At 40.9% G+C, this 20970-nt stretch overlaps 1 protein-coding gene across 1 annotated transcript in view; it reads right to left on the reverse strand.

Annotated features, from left to right (window-relative positions):
• Positions 1 to 20970, reverse strand: part of ARHGAP24 (Rho GTPase activating protein 24) — a 154951-nt gene that overhangs the window by 117019 nt on the left and 16962 nt on the right. The window contains exon 2 of the mRNA XM_042872096.1: positions 11420 to 11619. Within this exon, the coding sequence (XP_042728030.1) occupies positions 11420 to 11619 (200 nt within the window). The remainder of the gene's footprint in view (positions 1 to 11419; positions 11620 to 20970) is intronic.

The following is a 20970-nucleotide window of genomic DNA, read 5'->3' on the forward strand; positions in this document are numbered from 1 at the left end:
GAAGCACAGAATGAATCAGGTTAAAAATGACCTTAAATCCCACTCAGTCTCAACTCCCTGCTGTGGGCTAGTTGCCACCCACCAGACAAGGCTGCCCAGACTTTGAAAGCCTCTAAGGATGGGGCATTCACCCCCATTCTCTTCGTGCTGCCCAAAACTGCACTAAGTTTTCAGATCTTTTCCAGGTTCTGCACCTCAAATGGCTTACCCCAGAAACTCTTGGTGAGTCCCCTCAGAAATGCACTGAATTCATCTGGAAAGCAAGGTGTGTGCTGGGAGCTTCAAAGCATCTTGCAATCCTACACTTCACATAGGACGTCAAAAGATTTATCTTGAACTTAGTTGCATTAAAATACATCATCACCTTCAACATTTTGTTTTTAGAGAATCTTTTAAGTGTTAGCTCTTCTTTTTGAGAGGCTTGCCAAAAAACTATCTTTTCTTGTCCCACCTCCAGCTCAGCTTCACTGCTGCCCCAATCCTAAGCACACCAAAGCCATCTCTACATCTCTTTCCAACAGTTCCTTCCCCTCTCTTCTAAACCTCACAAGAGAAGGGCAGGCAATAATGCCTCTCCCTTCTCCAGGTGACACAGCTGCAACTCTAGAGCTCTGCATCAGCAGTCCTCACAGGCAGGATTTCCAAATTTCAGAGATAACTGTACCAATAGGAGATCTCCTGAAATGGTTTAGGTCACTAAACAATTCCTTAACGCAATGTCACCTTTGGGTCAGGTGAGACAAGGAGGTCACCTACCTGTATGCATTCTTACAGTCAGCTCTTGCAAAGCAGATGGCCACAGCTTTTTGTTCAGGACTGCCACACACTGCTGCTGGGCACACAACTCCCAAATCATCTGTGCAGACAGTCAGCAGCCACATCTGCTACTCCACCTTTTCACTGACTACACACACAGAGGAATGTCATGTGGAACTATTCTTTTCTAGATAGCATCCACCCTATACAAAAAGCCATTATGCTCTTCCTAAATGTTTGTGGCACACAGGGGATCTGCTGGACACAGTTCACAGAAGAATAGTTGATTTTTTTCTTTTTATTTGCCTTTAGCTATTTTCATTCTCCAGCAGCTTCTTGTTCCGTTGCTGGCATCACCACTGATGAATAAGAATCATATGTACTGTTTTAACATCTTAGAAATCCTTCGGCATTTTGTTGCCTAGTTTAACGTTTTTGTTCTATTGTCCAACACCAACCTAAAAGCATCTACATGCTGAGACTTGGAGAGCACTCTACAAGAAAGCCCCTTTGTCCCTGTGCTATCCACAGAGCAGATCTTCCTGAGTTCCACTGCAAACTGCCTAAGGTTTAAAAAACAATAGTGGCTACAGTTTTTTATGAAAAAAATTCTGCAAGGCAAACACTGAATTAAATGCTGTTTGTAGATGTAGGTTATGTCTCACAAGCTGAGCAAGACAGAATAACACAAGAAAATAATTCACCTCTGAAGAAAACAGAGGATGTGAAGCATGGCAGTTAACAGATTAACAAACATCTTCACAGCTCCTTAGGTCCTCCAAGTTCAGCTTTGTCTCTTCCCACCTCTGAAATCCCTATCCTACTCCCCAGCCACTCATTTTGTGCTCTTCCTTCCTCCTCCCCCTTTTTTTTTTTTTTTTTTTAACTCTACAGTACCAATGTTTCTAATTCAGTCCTCTCTACCAATTCACCCTGCTTCCCAATGCCCCCGTGCTTACACTTGCCTCCAAACGCCCACAGCAAAACATTTAGGCTCCACATTGGAACAAAACAGTACTCTGCAGGCACACATAACCCCTCTCCAACTTCTCCCTGCTTGTAAGAGCAGCAGTAAACAAATACTTTGAACATCACGTCAGTATTTTCATCAGCATAGAAGTAACAGAAGTCCCAATGCTGTCAGAACATGAAAAGCTGCAACAACTTAACCTAGAAGACCTTCATTCTGCTTAATTTTATACTTCACAGGAAATACTACTTTATTTAGCATCAGCATTTAGCAAATCATCATATCAAGACAGTGCAAGAATACAGCAGTATTGTTAGCATAAGCCAAGAGTGGGCATCTTTGTTTTCCTACTTTGTGTTTGCTTGATGCCATCTGAATAGCTTAATTGGCTTACCTCACAATACTGAACACTGATTTAGACATAAAACCAGCCCTTGGGGAACTCAGAGCAGTAAATGTAACTTGTTGACAGAGAAGAGAACAACTTCCCAGTGAAGAAAAGGGACATCAAAAGAGTCACTGTTCAGCCATTACACTAAATAGGTTAAAACAATTGCTGCCCTGCACAGATGTTTTTGAAATCAGGTGAAATCCATTCCTTGCAATCCAACACATCCATGAGAGACATCACCTAACTCAAAGGACCACAATGCACTGATTCTAAAACCCTAATATTGTCATTGGAAGAAGTGCTGCATAATAAGATTTGATATTGTTCTGATGGGGAAAAGGTCCACATCTCCTCAGCACAAGGTATGTGAACCCCAGCTGCATCTGGCTGAGAGCATCCCAATTCCTCACCTTACTAAAAGGTGGGATTCACTCTTGCCCTGGTACAAGCCAGCAGGAAGATAACACACTGTAAACATTTCTTCTTACTGTCGCATTATAAACCCCTGAAGATGTATTGCACCTTGTACCCCTCACCCCAGCTCAGGGTAACTTAAGCAAAAATGAGGCAGTTGACCAGAAAATAAGCCAAAAACTTCAGTAAATCAGAAAGGCTGACACACAGAGGCTCTGTATGTTTTATTTTTCAGTCATGGTAGTACCTCTTTTTAATCAGATAGCACCAGTTATATAAATGACATTATATAAATACAGAAAGAAAATTAAGACACACCTGGAATAACAATCAAACTCAGGAAGCAAAAGGAAAAAGATCTGTTGATATGAGACTTTTTAAATACGACAAATGTTTTATTGCCTAGACTGTGAATGAAATCTAATGCTTGACTTCTTCCAGACTAACTTGGTATGGTTGTTGGTATGAGAATTCACTTCAGCAGTTTGCTATTACATGCATCTTGCAAAGGCTCACTCCCACATAGCTTCCCATTGCTGGCAATGGAACTGAGGACAGAAGAGTTTTGGTAGCATACAGAAATTCACACATCTCCGTTTAAAGGAAATTAAGAGCTTTAGATGAACCTCACTTCTCCCCTCACTTCTTTTGCACCTTGCTGAAGGGGAGTTGAGAAGACAGAGCTGAATCACAACCTACAGATGAAAGCCAGCACAGCTGAGTGGTCACAGACGAGTCTTCTGAGATCCATAGCCTGCTCTAGTAAATGCCCATACATCAGCCTAATGAAGCATCAGCCTGTTACTTAAATCACAGACTTATGTCTGTTTTCCATCACCTGCCTGACAAACACACTGCAATCATGCTCAGTTCACATTGGTGGGCTTCCAAAACTCATGTCTGTGTCTATGGAAGTCCTCAGTACTACTTAATCACTTGTGGTCATTATTCAGAAGTTAGAAGCATTTGCTTTTTCTTGGAGACGCTGCACAATTACTCAGAGCAGGAGCCCTTTGTGGGCAGTTGCAGAAGCAATGAAGGATTTTAATGAGTTTTATTCTGCAGCCCAAGCACTAACAGAGAGCGCTTTTGTTAGTTCAACTTTTGTGCTCTAAGTCTGCTAAAAAGGATGTCCCTCCAGCACTGGACATTAATTTTAGCTGCTTCTGTTAGCATTCAGCCCTCAGCCCCTGTTCTGAGGCTGCCAACACAAACACCACCTGCAATGGCCATTCTCAGGAATTTGTTCTGTATGAAGGGATTTGAATTGTGTCCAAGCAAGCAAGGGTAGCATTTGGCAACCTAAAGGACGTAAGAAGCAACACTTTCAGGAAGCACTTTCTTCCCCCCACAGCATAGATGTTATACAGTGTGCCTTGATCCATGGTTTTAATGTCTTTGAGTTTGCATAGGATCCAGCTCACTTTTCATCACATACACACAGAAGAGCATTTACACATCCCAGCTGCACAAGTCTGAGATCAGAGGATGTGAAAAAATGCTACTAAAAAGTTCTCTAGAATCAGTCCTTGGTTACTACAGCAACAGCTGTGAGAAAATGAGCAAGTACCTAAAATTCCTTGAAATATGATCTGCATTAGATAGTAGCACAAATTAATCTTCTGCACATCTTGAGCTCACTAAGTTAGAAGCTAACTACACCAGCTCCAGGTTTGGATCTGACCAAATTCCCTGAATCTGATCAGGCAGGCTTCAAAGCACATTATGAGTCATTATCTTAAGTGACCTCCTTAGTCAAGAACACATAGCTTCTTCTGCTCCTCTCCTCCTAGCAGCTGAAACTTCTAGAGCAGATCACTGGTGTCCTGATGAACAACAGAAGGCATGCACTATATGGGAGCTTGCAATAACCACTGGCACAATTAGCAATTCAGACCAGCCGTTTTTCAGAAGAGAAGTCGGCATTAAGAAGATAAGCAGCAACATTGACCACAGTCTAAGCTCAGGTGTACTTTTAACCAGCAGAAGTCATGAGCCCTCCTTAGTCCTCTCCATGCAACCCCATCAGCCTGTTAAATACACACTCCTTAGCAGTCACCAGAAGAGCACTTGTCACCCAGCAGGAAACAGAGTGAAGTGGAAAGGAAAACTCCCTTCTCCTTCTGCTGCAGACCCTGCCACTTGGCAGAGGCTAAAAAAGCAGGGGCCAAGATGGTACACGCAAGACTAGAGAAGCAATTACAGACAGGCCAGCTCCCTCAAACCTGACCCCAGTAGGGAAGAGCAGCTTGGCCCCAGCTTGCCTATGAAACATACTGAAGCACAAAGATTTAATTTTGCTTCAGAACTCATAAGATTTCACACCCTATTGCAAGAAAGAATAGTTGGGGCAGTGCAGTGAAAATTTGGGATAAACAGACACGTTGGCCATTAAGAACTGAAATGAGGCAGTTGGCTAGTTTACATATTATTCAAGTGCCTCTCTTTTCTAACCTAGCAACAGCTGCCAACTAAGGCTAACTGCACAGTTTGTACAACACATGGTAGCACACTTGGGAGCTTTAGCTCTGAATGCACACATGGGTCAGTGGTGCTATCATTCTCCATTGTTGCCACAGGGGCATTAGTTTTTTTTTCTATTCTAAAAGTACTTCCTAAAAACTAATTTCCCAGCTTGGATTGAGTAAAGATACATAAGTTTGGAAACATGTAGTTGGTTCCTGGTTCCCCAAATGGCTGTGGAAAAGGAACCGGAGCTGCAGTGCTCACACAAGCAGACAGACTCATCTTTTCATTATTCTCCTGACTTTCACAATTTTATTGGAACAGCAAAAATATGCTAAAAGCTAACATGCACAGAGAAGGCTGATGAAGAAGTACTCACCAGGTTTTAGGTAACGGAGTAAACAAAAGTTCTATACAAAGTACAGGACTGAATGCTCCTTGCATTACACTCAACCCTAATAAAACATCTTCAAGGAAGAAGTGAATATCTATCAGCACCATTTAGGGCAAAGCACTGAGTAGAACTGTCTGAATTTGCCATAGAATATGTACCTCTGTACAGCACTTATTAGTGACACTCCTCTAATTAACACGGGGCTTACTGCTGAATGAGACACCTTTTTCTCTCTGTTAAAGTATTTAAGACTCCTATTGGGCCAAACCCAAGGCCTCAGGAGTTTTTAGAAGTAATAAAATAGAACAAAGAACAACTACTGAAAGTTTAGCTCCACATTTTTGGTCTGAAATAAGCAGAAGGGATTAAAGCTGGAATCTGATCACCTCCGAGCTGAGCACCTCAGTGAATGGGTTTGTGGATATTTGTCTCAGGCCAAGTACAGAAATTCAATCTTGCAGATGTGAGAAAAACCTTTCCCAAATAATAGTCATGGCATCAGAAATGCCCTGGTTTCAAAACACACAGTCTTACCACACTAAACTCTTTTGTACAAAATTCCCATGAGTATCTACTGACAAGAATACATTACACCTTTAATTGCACTGATTCAAGTCACTGTGGTGAAAAGAAGCATGTGGCCAAATAAACTGCTGAAATCTGCAACAATAAGAGACCTATAAACTTCAGTGGAGACAGGTATTAGAAATAGCAGAACTCTCTACTCTCTGCTAAGACTTATCCTTCAATAGCCACCTCTGCGTTCCAAAAGTTTCACTGCCAAAGTTCCAAGAGCCTGCTATAGTAATAAACCTGTGAAGCCATTCCCAGAAAACACTTTAAAATACCGACCCCAAGCAGTTTTGGATCTCTCACTTCACTTTCAACATTAAACAGCCAATATGTCCATTTGCAGTGTGAAAGGAATGACTGTTCAGATCGTTTTACCAGCTACCAGGCCAGGTCACACCTGGTTTTTTCCCAAGCAGAAAACAAGCACAGGAATATAGGAGATTCTGCCACTCAGATCACATAGAATGCAACTCTTCTAATCTGAAACTCATTCAGTCATAGTGTTAAGAAGTTAATTTCTTGATTTAAAACTTGAGGGATCGTATAATCACTGGAGACCAAGAATGACGCGAAAGGAAAAAAATGCACTTGCCCTAAATAGAAAGATGTGTTACATAGAAGCTTCTCTTCCTTCAGCTAAGTGTTTCAAAGGAAAAAATCATCAGGAACACATGGCTAACACAAAAATCTGTTTCAAGTTTGCATGACGCATACAAAGCTGAAATGAGCAGTACCTCTCTGCAAATCTGAAAGCAGTGAAGGAAAAGGAAAATATGGGAGAGTTTATGTTCCAGACAACAGAACGGCAATGGCATAGGAAGAACAAGCAGGTGGGGGCTGCACGGAGCCCAAAACTAGCAGCTGCTCTGCTGCAACCTGCAGCGCAGACATATCCAGAAGCAAGTTGTTCATGGGCAGAGCACAATGGAGTAGAGGCAGAGCCTTTTAAAATAAGACCTACTCAGACATCTGAAAGTGGAGCCCCTTGCATGTTCGTTACTTCCTATTTTAGGTAAAACACAGCAAAGCCAACTGGCAGTCTTTGGTAAGAACTGCTTCAGAGCATGTTACGTGCATGCTGGCAGCTGACCGTACTCTTGCAGAACACTAGGTCACCTGACTTTTTTTAAAAGCCTCATGTAGGATTCAACTGGATCTCCTTGCATTCCATCCATGTGTTTAGTTACTCCTTAAGAGATGGTAGGAGGTCTTTGAGTGAGGCACACGAAGCCAACCAAACATGTAGAGGCGTTCTCCACATCATCCTCCCCCGTCACAACCAGAGGAGCTGCAGCTACACTTCAAGCAGTATCTATGGAGAATTGTTCTGCCTGCTGTGCTGCTCTTCACATTCACACAAAAGCTGGTTCCTGTGCATTTCCATTGACAAGGATTATGATAAATAAAACTCTCCTTTTCCTTACTGGAAATCCTCTAGACAACAAACACATAGTCATTTCTTGCAATGCCATTTTAAAATGCATGTACAATTAAGATTTCCCATATGCTTAGAAACGTTACCTATTCCTTTTTTACTTGTAAAAAAGCATGATGTTCAATCTTTCATCATATCCAGTACTCACAGGTTTCCCTTATGGGCAGACTCATTTTAGATTCCTGTAATTATCGTATTAATTTCTACTCAATACATTCACTGGAAGCTTTAAAAAAATCCAACTGAAATTTGTTGGCTGCTTCCTATTAATGCCACTAAATGGAATACACTGCCATTTTTTCTTTCCTCCACACAAATTGGATTAGATGAAAAGCACATATTTTGCTGGAAAGCAGTACTTTAAAGTATTCTGTTTGTACATCAGAGAGAATCTTTCCCTTACAGATGGTGGTTATCTGTACTTAAGATTCCAGCAGACAGTTATTCAGTTTCAATTAAAGGCTGACTCACAAAATCACGGAATCATTAAGGTTGGAAAAGACTGCTAAGATCACCAATTCCATCTCACCATGCCCACTAACCATGTCCCTCAGTGCCACATCTCCATGGCTCTTGAACACCTCCAGGGACAGTGACTCCACCTCTTTTTATCTAGAGAACAAAAACTACAGACCAAGTAGTTCAAGATGGTATATAAGCTGAATAAGATTAACATCAATTTTAAGGCATACACCAAGTTTTTCCTGGAAGCCATTTTGCAGATCTTTAAGCTCTCTTCACACCCCAAATTCAGGTCCATAAACATGCAGGCTACTGCTGTAGACTGGCAACTAAACAGGTGCCTAAGCCACAAGTGCTGTCTAGACCAAACTTGTCTATTATTCATTTAGACATCAGTGATACTCCATCCATACAGGTTTGCTTCTAGAAACCCACTTCAAGTAAGACTGAGAGCTACAACAAGAAGGTAACATCTGGAAACTCCTTGCTGCTATTCACAAACCAGAGAAGTTAACCATGGACAGAGGGGAAAGCGAGATAAATGTTTTCACTAGCTGCACATAACAGCTGTACTATGGAGGATACTAAATGCTGATTTTTTTTCAGCCAGCCACATGTCAAGCTGGATAGCTGACCTTTAGATCTAGCTTAATAGTGGCTTTCTAAAACGTAACAGGCAGTCAGGAATAAAGTGACTACCAGAGGCAGCAGATAAAAATCACCAAGGCAAAAATCCTGTATCCTCTCCAAGAGGCAAAAATAACATGGAATAATCAGAATTATGATGTCTTCACATGTTATGGGCTTGCTCACCTCTTTCGTCTCCTGCAACTATATCTATTACTATCCACACCTGCATTTTCTGAAAAGTTCTGCCATCTTAGTCAGATCCTCCAAGATATTTCACAGATTTCAGAGCAAAAGACAACTGCTGTTCTTATCACTAAAATATTTCAAGGGTGAAATCGTGTTTGATGATAATAGGGAACAAATGAAAAGTCACAGACTTTGACTATAATAGCTGTGTATTCTTTTCCCTCTGTTTTCTTGCACAAGCACTGTGTGCCTGTAGGCAGCTGATACAGGTTGGCAGAGAGCTTACCTCACAGTTAAATTGAAGCCTATAACAAACTGATACCAAAGTGCTAGTCAATGTACACACATACTTCAGTAATTGTTGTAGCTGCTTGTAATACTAATAGCATGTTATGGAAAGCCAAGAATATTTACTGATAGTTTAGATATAAACTGATGGTATTTATTCTGTTAACTCCTGTCATACAGTCAATATTAGATTAAAATCTGACATCTCATTTTTCCTCAAATTCAGTTCCATTCACGTCTCCATCACTTCCAAACATACAAACATCACTGTGTAGTTTTTAGTACAGACTGGACAAAACCCAAGTCGCAAACACAGTGCAAACAGGTGTGAATTCAGTAGATACTTCAGAACCATAAGCTGTAATCTGAATTTCCCACATTCACATTAGGACTAGGAAGATAAACTCACTGGCTCACTGCCTACTCCTGCTCAAGTTCTCCTACTTTCTATAAATGCACAGTGTATTTTTCAAGATGAGGAACCATAGCCCTGTGTCTGCTTCCAAGCACAACCAGCCAAAAAGCAAAATACTAATTTCAATTCAGTTTGGGGGAAAATAAAAAAAACCCATACACCTCATGAACTCTCTTCCCTTTTCTATTACATTATTGCCTAAATTAATCATATCTAGTAACAAATAAACTATTACTTGTCCTGAACACAAATCCAATAGTATGCTGCAGTATAATATTGACATAATGCTGCTCTCTACCTCCTAACGATATCTTCAGACACTGGAAATTGATCCTATCATTGACATCTTCTCTTTATGTCTCCACTGAAAGCACACCAGGGCTCCTAGAAGGTCATAGTAATTTTCTTACTGAATTGAACACAACAGATCCTTCTATTTACTTAGAGGGAAAAAGCACTTCCATACATGGTATTAAGCTTGGATGTATTTCAGCAACCAATACTCATACAATTTGAGACACTGACTAAATGCTATTTGAGTTGGCCCATTCATATTCCAAGCCTACCAGAAACAAACCTTTTTATCTGTGGGCATCATCATAAACTACTTCACACTTCCGTTGTAAACTCAAGCAAACTCTTACCTAATGATATCAACCACTACCAAACTTATCATTGAAATCAGAAGATCAGAATATCCATCTCCATCTTGCAAGAGAGATACAGCAAAGTGATAGCATCTTCTGAAGTAATGGCAAAGAGATTAAAAAATTGTGCTCCATAGGGCTGTAAAATGCTCCATGCAATACAGCATTGTGTCACCTCTCAAAAAAGCAACAACATCCTCATATGCAAACATGCTGCCAGATGCCAAGTGCTAGGGAGAAGAGCTGTACTTCCCAAAACCCAGGCTGGCTCAAATACTTTTGTTTTGATGACTGATTATCAGATGATAATTTTCTTGATTATCAGAATTATAAGAGATACATTCACTTCCAAAAAATTAATTACCTCATAAAACATTTGCACTAATGTATAACATGTAAAAACACCATAGATGATTTAGTTAACCTATGCTGTCTGGCAGTGTTTTAAGAGGAAACAGTTACCAAGGCTGTCACATGAAAATGATGCTCTGAAAGCAGCATAAACAAATACTTTCTTTGGGAACAATTACCTCAAGACTGAATATTTTCTTAACATGTGCAGCATTATGCACACTGTAAGCTTGACAAAACTGCTGTGGCCTTTACCATAGAGGAAGCTGGATTAACAAATTCTACATCTCTCAATTGTTAAAATCCTCATAAACGTAAACCATCAAAAATGAATAAACAAAGATATGACTGTGCAGGTGTTTGAATATATATATCGCACTCATAATTCACAGAGCATTTTCTAAAGTTACAGATGGGGATGATCAACTACCACACTGCTGAAGGTGCTAGCACAAGATTTCTCAACGTATTATCAGAGGGGTTCAGACTTGCCCTGAGCTAAGAGGCAAAAGTTATTTACTCTGTTCTTATGGCACTCTAGAGATAGACAGCCCTAAAGCATGCCTGTCAAAAAGCTAAATAAGTAAGAAAGTAGATGAACATTAAGGAGCAGTAAATTACCACAACAGAACCAGGCAGCAAACAGAAGTCTAATCTACACTACAGATGGCAAGGTATCTAGGCTACAGTCTTAGGGGATTTCCTATCTGTAAAGACACAAAGTAGAAATATTCCAATATTTTAAATAGTAAAAAAATAGCCAATACCTTTAAAAATACAGCTTATCCATATGCCTCAGGTAAGTATATCATACTGATTTTTGCCACTCGAGCTTCATTTGGACTACTTCCCTTTAAAAATGCTATAATGAGAAAACCTGACCGGGAAAAAGAAACTTCAGAGATCATACAGGGAATCCTGCAACTGCCAAGGCCTGACTCGGTTCTGCATTCACAAAACCTCAAGTTTTACGGAGACAAAGAGGAGAGGTTTCTTAAAATGTGACAACTCCACTTATGTTAACTTAGGACTGTCACTTACCAGTGGCTTGATTTCATCTTCATCTTTGAAATAATAAAGCTGGTCCCCTTTGAGAACAAACCAGCGTGTGTGCCAGGTCTTAACAAAGCCTCCTTGCTTTCGCAGCCATCCACACTTGATCGTGCCATGCCGCCCTTGGCTTGCTGGGGGCATCTCCACAGAGCCATTGTGTTCGTCCATACTGGGTCTGAGCAACTCTCCTGCCCAGAAGAAGAAAAGGGAAAGAAGTCAGATCACAAGTCAAGAAGTAACCTGTTCGTTTTCGATAGGTTTTTGGCATCCACCAGCTGAGCGAGTACTACCCAGTTACAAGAGAATGCAATAATGATGAAATTAGTTGTTACAAAAAAAACAAAAAAAAACAAAAAAAAAACAAAACAGAAAAGAGACAAAAGATTTTTTCAGCTAGTGCAAGATATCTTCTTTGGCACTGAGAAAGACGTCAGCTTTGTTCTCAAAGTTAGTACTGCTGGATTATGGGCAGTAAGAAGCAATGAACTGACGGTACAACTTCATACTAAAGAAGGCAGGATGCTTCCTACTACCCACACCTCATTCACCATTATCTGACATATCTTTACCGGATAATCCAGCTTTTTTTTTTTATTAAGTAATGAAGTTAATCTCCAGGTATGGTGGACAGTAAATAATTAGATATCCCATCACATAACCAATCCCCCTAACTGGAATTTATCACAGATTAGAATCATAGAATCATTTAGAATGGAAAAGACCTCTAAGATCACCAAGCCCAATCATTATCCTAGCACTACTGAAATGATCATCTTGGACTACATGTTGCTCCTTGCTGCATCCCTGCAAAAAAAAAAAAAAAAAACAAAAAACACACCCAAGCCAGCTTGATCTATTGCTGCCACTTAGGCCAGCCTCCAAACAGAACTAAAAGAAAATTTTAGGTAATTACTTGTCTTAGTGCTGTGTAAAGGAAACCAGGTCCCCCAGACAAACAGAAGTCTGACCAAAGTTACAACCAACTTACCACTTGGGTGAAAGGTTTTTGTTTCATTCCACAAACACATTGCACTAGTACTGACACTTGTACATGAGCTAAGTATTTGTATTTTAGCTAGACAAGCAAAGTGTTAATTGATGTGTATCTCCTTGTTGATAACATATACCAAAGCATTTCCGTAATACTAAAACAAATGAGGTGCAAGACAGACAACTTTCTACAAGCACCAAGTTCTCACATGTGGGAGTAAGATTTCTGTTAAACTAATGTGATATGCTATACTTCGACACTTTCCATACAAACAACCATATTATTTCTTTTATCAGTGAAATTGTTCTCTTCAGTAGCTAGTTCCAGCCACCCAACACATTTTTGTTACACATTATTATATTTAGACATGAGATTAAGTTTATTTATTGTTTTCCATCTCTCCTTTCCTTTCAGAATCTGCCTACTACTGACCAGACTGAATCAGAAATTCCAGCAGCTGGCTCACTTTCACTAGTTGTTTTTACAGCTGCTTCAACACCAAGATCATAAAAATAAATTGCAGTAATATCAGGGTGCTGGCACCAACACAGAGAACAACAAGGTGCAAACAGTACGTAAATAACATATGACAAAGTGTGGAATTATACCAATGTACTCCAAGCCCTCTCACTCTCATGAGATGAGGCAGAAAGTCATACATTTTCAAGCACTGAATGAGCATATTCCTCATGCTCATCTTCCGAGCAGGAAATGCAACTTGCACTTTCTGCCAGAGTAAACTCTATAGACTTGGCCAGCCTCCAGCTTAAGTAATGACCAGAGTCAAAGAAATCCTACACAATCCATTCACTCCTGGCTGGCTGTGAGCAACATTCTCAGGCTTGCCTGAACATTGAGAGAGCAAATTAAAATACAAGGAACATTCCAGCCTCAGCCCTGCTCACTGCACTGGCTCAAAGATCAGTATCAGTACCACCATTCCCCATGCTCCAAGCAGAAGGGCTGTGCTGGTGCTGCGCACAAAGAGCAGGCAAGCATTTCTTCTCAGCTACTGCTCACTTGATACTTGAAACATGCAATTGGGCAGCTCCCACTGAATCTCAGCCCTTTGCCAGGAAATTGTTGGAAAAGTCATTAAAACACAACAAATCCAGTTACATTGAATAGTCACAGGACTGTAACAAGATACATTTGGCAGGAAACCCTGGTTTGCTGTATGATCTTATTCTCTCTGAAATTTCTCATGGCCTAGAGAACACATTTACAGCACGCAAAGTTGCACCAGCTTTCCCTTCCAGTAACCCATCTCCACCCTTGCCATCCAACCACACACTGTATCTTTGCAGGCCAAGGTCGATCTGGACCCAAACAAATCAAGGTGAGAAGCTCCCGAGCGCTGGCCCCAACCACCTCCTCTGGCCTAACACAATTCTGCTTCCCTTTCTCTCCTGTTGGGAAACACCCCAAGTCTGCACAGAATTTACTTCTCTGCACCAGGGGCACTGAGAGATATCCTGCAAAAGGCTCAGATTTTCCATCAACAGCAGACTCATTTTTTGCTGTATAATATCTGCCATCTAAATGTACACACATTTGTGTGCCAAAAATCATAAAAGTCTTTACGTCACAGGGGTGCTATATACAACTGGGTTTCAGTGTTTCAACGCTTAAATGAGATATAGCTAGTTTTCCAAGCAATGTCTAATTTTGGGTTCCTTTCTGCTTATTTCCCCTGAGCTGCATAAGCAAAGTGGCTAAGTTTAAGGTTCTCAGCTTCTTTCAGGTACAGAGCTCTGCCTCCAAGCACAGAATTTCCTTTTGATTCTTCTGTGTTTGGTCTGCCTGAAGAAAAACTTTTTAATACTGTTGAGTGAAAAAACTGTCAGCAGTTATCCTGCACTACATCTGAAGACACCTGTATCTCTGAGGCAACATGGGACACATTTGTGAGCAGCTGCTGCGAGCAGCAAAAGATTGTCCTACTTCTTCCTATCAGGGCACTTCAAGCCAGGCACTATTCATCAGTTGTGTACAAAAGGAAAACACAGCTAAAGAGGTTAAAAAAAATACTCAAAGAGTTGACATTCCACTACTGCTTAGCAACCATTTTTACGCTGCAAGGAGAGTCTCTCAAGTTCTGTTACAGCAAGGACAGATTTTGAAACATTCCTGCCTTGTACTTAATTCAAAAGCTGCAACCATGCACTTGCCAGTGGCTCTCCAAACACCTTTGGAACGCGCTTTATACTTGTATCCAGTAGGCTTCCTGAGACATCTGAGCGCCTTTTGTGCTACTGGCAGTAGCAGCCCTAATCACAAACATCTGGCTGTGAATTCCCCATTCTTATGTTTGTCTTATCAGGGATAGGCTGAAGATACTTTGCTTGAAATAATTCACTTCCAAGGCCTACATAATTAATTCTTCAGCCAGACAAAATCATGAAAGCTGTATCAGATTAGAGAAGGCCTGATCCACAGTCCAGTGAAGCCAATGGAAAGACATCAATTCTCAGTGCATTTGGGGATTGGTCCCAAAAAGAAGGAGCCAGTACTTTTGCCAAGATGTTGAGCTCATGGTCAAATATAATACTTCAGTACCTAGGTTGAATTCAGCATACAAACTTTTCTAAGTATGCAGTTTACTTATACAGACCCAAGCATGACTATAAAAAGCACAAATAAAACAGCACTAGAGAATTTTAAAAGACTACTTGAATGCATTCAAACCTTACCAAGTTACAATTAATATCAGTTAGCAAATTCTCCTAGGATTCTTAGGGGAATAGTACCTGAAAACATCAATTTCTGTGTATGCATATATAGCTTCTGTAGTTACGGTGGGTGTTGGGTCAGATACACACTGTATAAGCCACATAAATGAGATCTGGACACCAGCAAGCCTCTATCAACATCCACAGGGCCAGTAGCATCCATTCTTGTGTGAATCTAGCCACTAAGGGGCATCAAATAAACTCACATTACAGGAATCACGTAATGGATCAGAATATCAAGAAACACGCCATAATATATTCAGGACAGCACTCATCGAAAGCTGGTGGACAGGAAGCTCAAGTGTGCCAGATGCTCTACAGTTGCTGCTGAAATAGCAAAGTAGAGGTAGTGTCTAGGTATTAAGCATGGCCTTTGACACAAAATTCTGGTAAATGAAGGTCTAATGAATCAGAACCTCTTCCCACTCGTTTTATGTCCTTTCTGCAGCCAGCATTGAAGGGAGCTCTGAATCACTCCTAAATGCATAATTTATCTACTTGCCAAAATGCATTTCTTCTCCACAGAGCAGCAAAGTCATATTGGTTTTCTTACTAGAGAGTGTACTTTGGTAACTTGATTATGTCTTTCTGGGTGTCCCCAGAATCCTTCAGTTCCTGCTACATACAGCAAAGCAATTGCTGCAGCTCAGTGACTACAGCTTAGTACCATCATGTACCTTGGGCAGCTGTTTCAAGGTTGATTTCCATTGTTTTAATGCAATCTTCAGATAGACAATATTTATCCTTCCACCACTTTTGCAGTAGCAGGAGGCACAACAAAGCTGCACAACTAAGAGCCCTCTGTCTGTTACACTCCACTGACAACCATAAGCAATTCTGTTCTTTCCACCACACCTCCTAATCTGGCTGACTATTTCCGAGTTAAGATGGAGTCCATCTATAAAAGACTCAGAAAACTGTCACATACTTGCATACAGTTGGTCTATAGCTATCTCTTCCCAAGTGCAGATGGCCTGAAGTAGTCCAATTTAACAGCAATTGCACAGCACTAAGAAGAGTTCTGAAAGCTTACAGAGGAAGTTGAAAGGATAACGCCATCTCTGTTATGTTTCTGCAGGTTACTTATTACACACACTCAGGTTTTTCCTCACTTCGGAGCATACAGCTGCAAGATAAGGCTGATGCTGCCAGTGTGACAGAGAAAGTAAAGGTACGAAGGAAGCAGAGTGGTCACACATCTTACAGGATTCTACCTGGACTTCCGCTTCAGGCTTGTTCTGTATAAGTGGTGATACTACAGAGAAATTCACACTGCAAGATATCATGTGTTACAATCTGAAAAAGCAGACAAAACAGAATAGATAGAGAAGAACCTCTGGTAGCTGAAGGGTCAAGTGATGTAAGACGGGCAGAGAACTGCAGAACAGTTGGCAAGTCTCAGGCTGAAATGCTGAGCAGCTAAAAGGTCAGAGAGCAAGTCAAAGGCAGCATCTGGAAGAGCAAAAAGACCTTCCAGCTCCCAGATGTCACTCCCAACTAATGAGCTACACTGCCTCCAAGCATCTGACACTGAAAAACCCCAAATCCTGTTTACAGCTTCATACTTTACATAGAGAGAGCGATCACAAGGGCAGCTTAAAAACAACATAATTCGCACATGCCACTGGTGAATACTTCAGCATTTACAGCATCATCTTACAAAAAGGAATTGATTAAGAGATCAGTCCAAACATGATTCCAGTACATAATCCCTCAAAGTATAAAAAATATCTGGCACTACTCTTTGTTCTTAAAGACTGACAGCCAAAAGCATCTCGGAATTGAAGTCAGCAAGCTCTCAGACAGCAACATGGCTGCATGCTCTGCTAGGAAATCCAACACAACTTTCCATGCTGTCCCTCTCTACTCTCAGCAGTTGGAGCTTCCTTTGTTTCTTGTAATTGCAACATCTTAATTATCTTGGTCAGTTTTACATTTACTAGGTATGCAAGCAGGGGAAAAAAAAACAACAAACACGATTTAGTTTGTTAACAGCAGCAGCAACCTCCTCGCAGATGTGCTGCAATTGACTGCTTCCTCAATGCTTTCAACTCACTTGCTCCTTAGCAAAAAGCTGGAGGTCAAGTAAACATTACTCCCCTTTTGCATGAAGCATGCTGCACAACCAGGTAGAGAAAATTCCTCTGTAATCACCAGGTCCCCTTTGCACCTGCACCAACAGCATCCCAAGAACAGATCTAAGGGCACATGTCTGCAGGTACATCATGTGCAGCATGCCTGCAAGCAAGCATGCTGACAGCAAAGAAGCCATCACGGACTGTATGCAGGTACCAAGCACCCACCCTCTTTTGCAGCACGGTCTCAGGACCACAAATTCAGTCAAATCAGAACCAAAGGCTCAGGCTTGGCACACTCAGGAATGTAGCCCCTTCCATTCCTACTCACTTCAGCAGCAGAGCCAATGTTTATGTTCTCCCTGCATGCCAGCCTCAGCAGGACCTAAACTTAACATAGATTTACTTTTGAGCAGGAATCACTACAGCTCTAATGCTTTTCAGAAGTGTTTTATGTGAATGGTAATTGCCTCTGTCACTTGAAAATATTAACCATACTGATGAATTTCCACACTATGGAACTGGAGATAACACAGTCAACATTTTTAAAAGCATATGTATGTCTTTCCCTAGAATGAGCCAAAACAAAATAAGCACCATTACTTTCTAGTTGCTATTTCCACCTTCAGCCCAGGAAAGCATTAATGCATGCTTACAAACTTAACATTTCACTTCTTTAAAACCAAATTTACAGTAGAGACACAGACTCCAAAATCCTTCATATATTGCAGGAAGCATTTCCAACTCCCAGACCCTCTAAACTGTTTCAGTAAAAAAAAAAAGCTTCAGTGCTGCCCCTTCCAGTAAAGCTCCCTGCTCACAGTATCCCCATTTTAATTAACATTTGGGCAATGATCTTAGAGGTCTCTTCCAACCTGACTGATTCTGTGATTCCTAAGCCAGCCTCGGGACACACAGCCTCGACTCTCAAAGTAGGCTGCAAAAAGAAAAGTGGTTGCATTAACCCCCAGACAGACACAAAGGAACACTGCTACAAACACAGCAGGTCCTGAACCTGCAGGAGTGGGCCAAGGACATTCATATTTACTTAGCTTAATTTGTTCAGCACCTCCTTTAAGAGTGGTGAGCTATCTGGGGGACATAAGGTCCCCCCTGCTGTGAATGACAGCTCATTAACAGCATAAAACAACGTTAAGCATAAAGTAGCATGATCTACCTTCTCCTACCAACTCCCTGCACAGCAGGGAGAAACTGAGCTTTATAAGTCTTGGTCTGTACAACAGAGTATCAGCATGCCCAAGGGGAAGGAGGTTACCAAGCACATTCAGAGGGCCTTGCTATTTCACACTGCTGTAGTCAAGGCAACCAGGAACTTATATCCTAGACCTCACTGCAGAGCCATTGCACTCTAGGATTTTTAGTGCCATGTACGTACTGCTGAGAGCTGCTATCTCATTTTTCCCATCTCTTTGGTGGTCACTGTTGAAGAAAAACAGGACCAAGTCAAATTTCTTTCACAGAATAAATAATGAGGTTTTCTGTCTCTCATCTATTACAAATATCAAAACTGTCATAGCAAAAATTTTTTTGGAAGATCCGATTTTTTCACCCCTGCAACCTTTATGCTACCTGTAACATGAACCAATGCCATCCTGCACTTCAAAAGCAATGTGTTTATTAGTGCAGGATACCCAGGATAAGTTTAAATCAGTACCCCACAAATTCAAGCAGCTCCCTTACTCGCCTAAGCACATGAATATAGAATTTGTTTCTGTAAAACACAATGCATTTTGGAAGGTATGAATTCTGTGAGGTGACTACTAAGTGCCATCATCAGCACCACAGATCATTCCATAAACCAATCTTGCACAGTAGAGATGGGTAAAAGTTTCAGGTGTGACTTCCTCTATTTTAAAACTGTACATTATGTGCAAGTTTTCCCACAGAACTGTATAACCAACCTTTAGAACAGAAAAGCAGAAAGGCCAGCGTAAGGGATTTTAACTCAAATACCTTCACCCTGAGCAGCACCCTGCGGGCACTAGATTGTGGTAAGCTCATAATTTCAGAGAGAACACCAGAGAAGGAAGGAGGGAAGGCATGCTGATTGTGCACATGTGGGCAAACAGTCATTTCACGGGGTCCTAAACTCTGTAGACTAGCAGTGGCTTCAAGTACTGAGTGTCTGAAATGCATCTTATACTTCATTGAAAACTTGCACTAGTAAAAAAAAAAAAACAAAAACCATTAGGTATTACAAAGCAATACAGTCTCACTGATAACAGATCGTTTGCTACCATTTTTTATCCTCTGAATACTTTTTCATTCCGCTGTTCCTACAAGTTAGAAAGTGAAGTACCCTGGTAGCAAGCCTGTAGAAGACAATTCTGCTTATGAAAATTGTCTTGATTATACCAGCTTGAGTTGTCCCTTACGTAAACTTAAACACCAAGTTTTATCAGAACAGATACAAGCTCGAATAAGATTTTTCAGTACATCTCCCAATAGACACAGTGGTTCAAGACTGTACTTAGTCTTTCATGAATGCAAAAATGTAAGCTGACTTTTTCTGAAGCTAGACCAACTGGTGAAAACAGTGGAAAAGACTGCAACAACTGCATTTTCCAGAAAAATAGACGCTGGTACTTGGCTTGTGAGGCTGCAGAACAGGCATCCTTTACTTTTTCTTCACATTTCTATTTTTGTTGTTTTACAGTCTTGTCTCTTTGAAGACATAAGATTGCTGGTGCCATTTCAATAGTAAAAGTAAGCATCAACACATCCCAGATGCTGCATTTCTTAACAAAACATTCAAGTACCTAGAAAGTTCCCAAAGTTTCAAAAATAGCTTTAGACATAAGATATCCAGATTCAGCAGGCTGAGAAACAGTCAAGCATAGCTGACAGATGTTAGACTTATTTTGTTGACTGCATTCGGCTTCCCTGGAAATAAGCTGGTAAAGATATCTGGAGAAATGCACACAAATATCACAGCAATGCTTAGCAGCACCAACTCTTCTGAAATCCTAAAAGTTCTTGTTGGAGAAGCTTGCCTCTTACAATGGTGAAATTTGCCACGTGCTTCAGTGAAATGACAATGAATTAAACTGAATTGCTATTTGTGACTAGGATTCAAATGCAGATGTATCATCTAGATTGCTAGGCTGGATGTGGCTCTGGGCAGCCCAGTCTAGTAGTTGGTGACCCTGCACATAGCAGGGGAGTTGAAAGTAGGTGATTGTTGTGGTCCTTTTCAATCCAGGCCATTCTGTGATTCTATGATTTATGATTCTAAAATATTCCAAGGCCAGCCTAAGAGTCTAAACATACAATACAAAGATATCAAACTCTATCAAATGCTTTTTCACTGGACATGAGATCATGGACATCAGGTCATCATGCAGGTGCAGAGCAACAGTGGGCTCCTCCACACAACATAGGCTGAGTAGAACCACAACTAGTAGCTCTGACATCAGCCCACTGCACCTGGGCTCAGCCCGCACTGCAGAGATGTGGACCATAACCTATAAATAGATAAAAGAAGCTACAGTGAGGAAATCCTCTGTTGTGCACACGAAGGAACAACTCCAATGCAATGCTTTCATTTACAGTGAACATGCAGCTATATTTCACCAGGAATGAAAATGTTTCCGGCATTCCAGCTCTCTGCTAAATTAGACACAGATGATGGAGGTTATTTTCCAAACATATGGAAGACAATGCAGCTGAAATCTCAGCCGGGCCTTGAGAGATCCTGTACATAAAGCACTAAGCTTTCTA

Source organism: Lagopus leucura, unplaced genomic scaffold, assembly GCF_019238085.1.
Source record: "Lagopus leucura isolate 7727_CA_CO unplaced genomic scaffold, USGS_WTPT01 Super-Scaffold_100004, whole genome shotgun sequence".
NCBI lineage: Eukaryota > Metazoa > Chordata > Aves > Galliformes > Phasianidae > Lagopus > Lagopus leucura.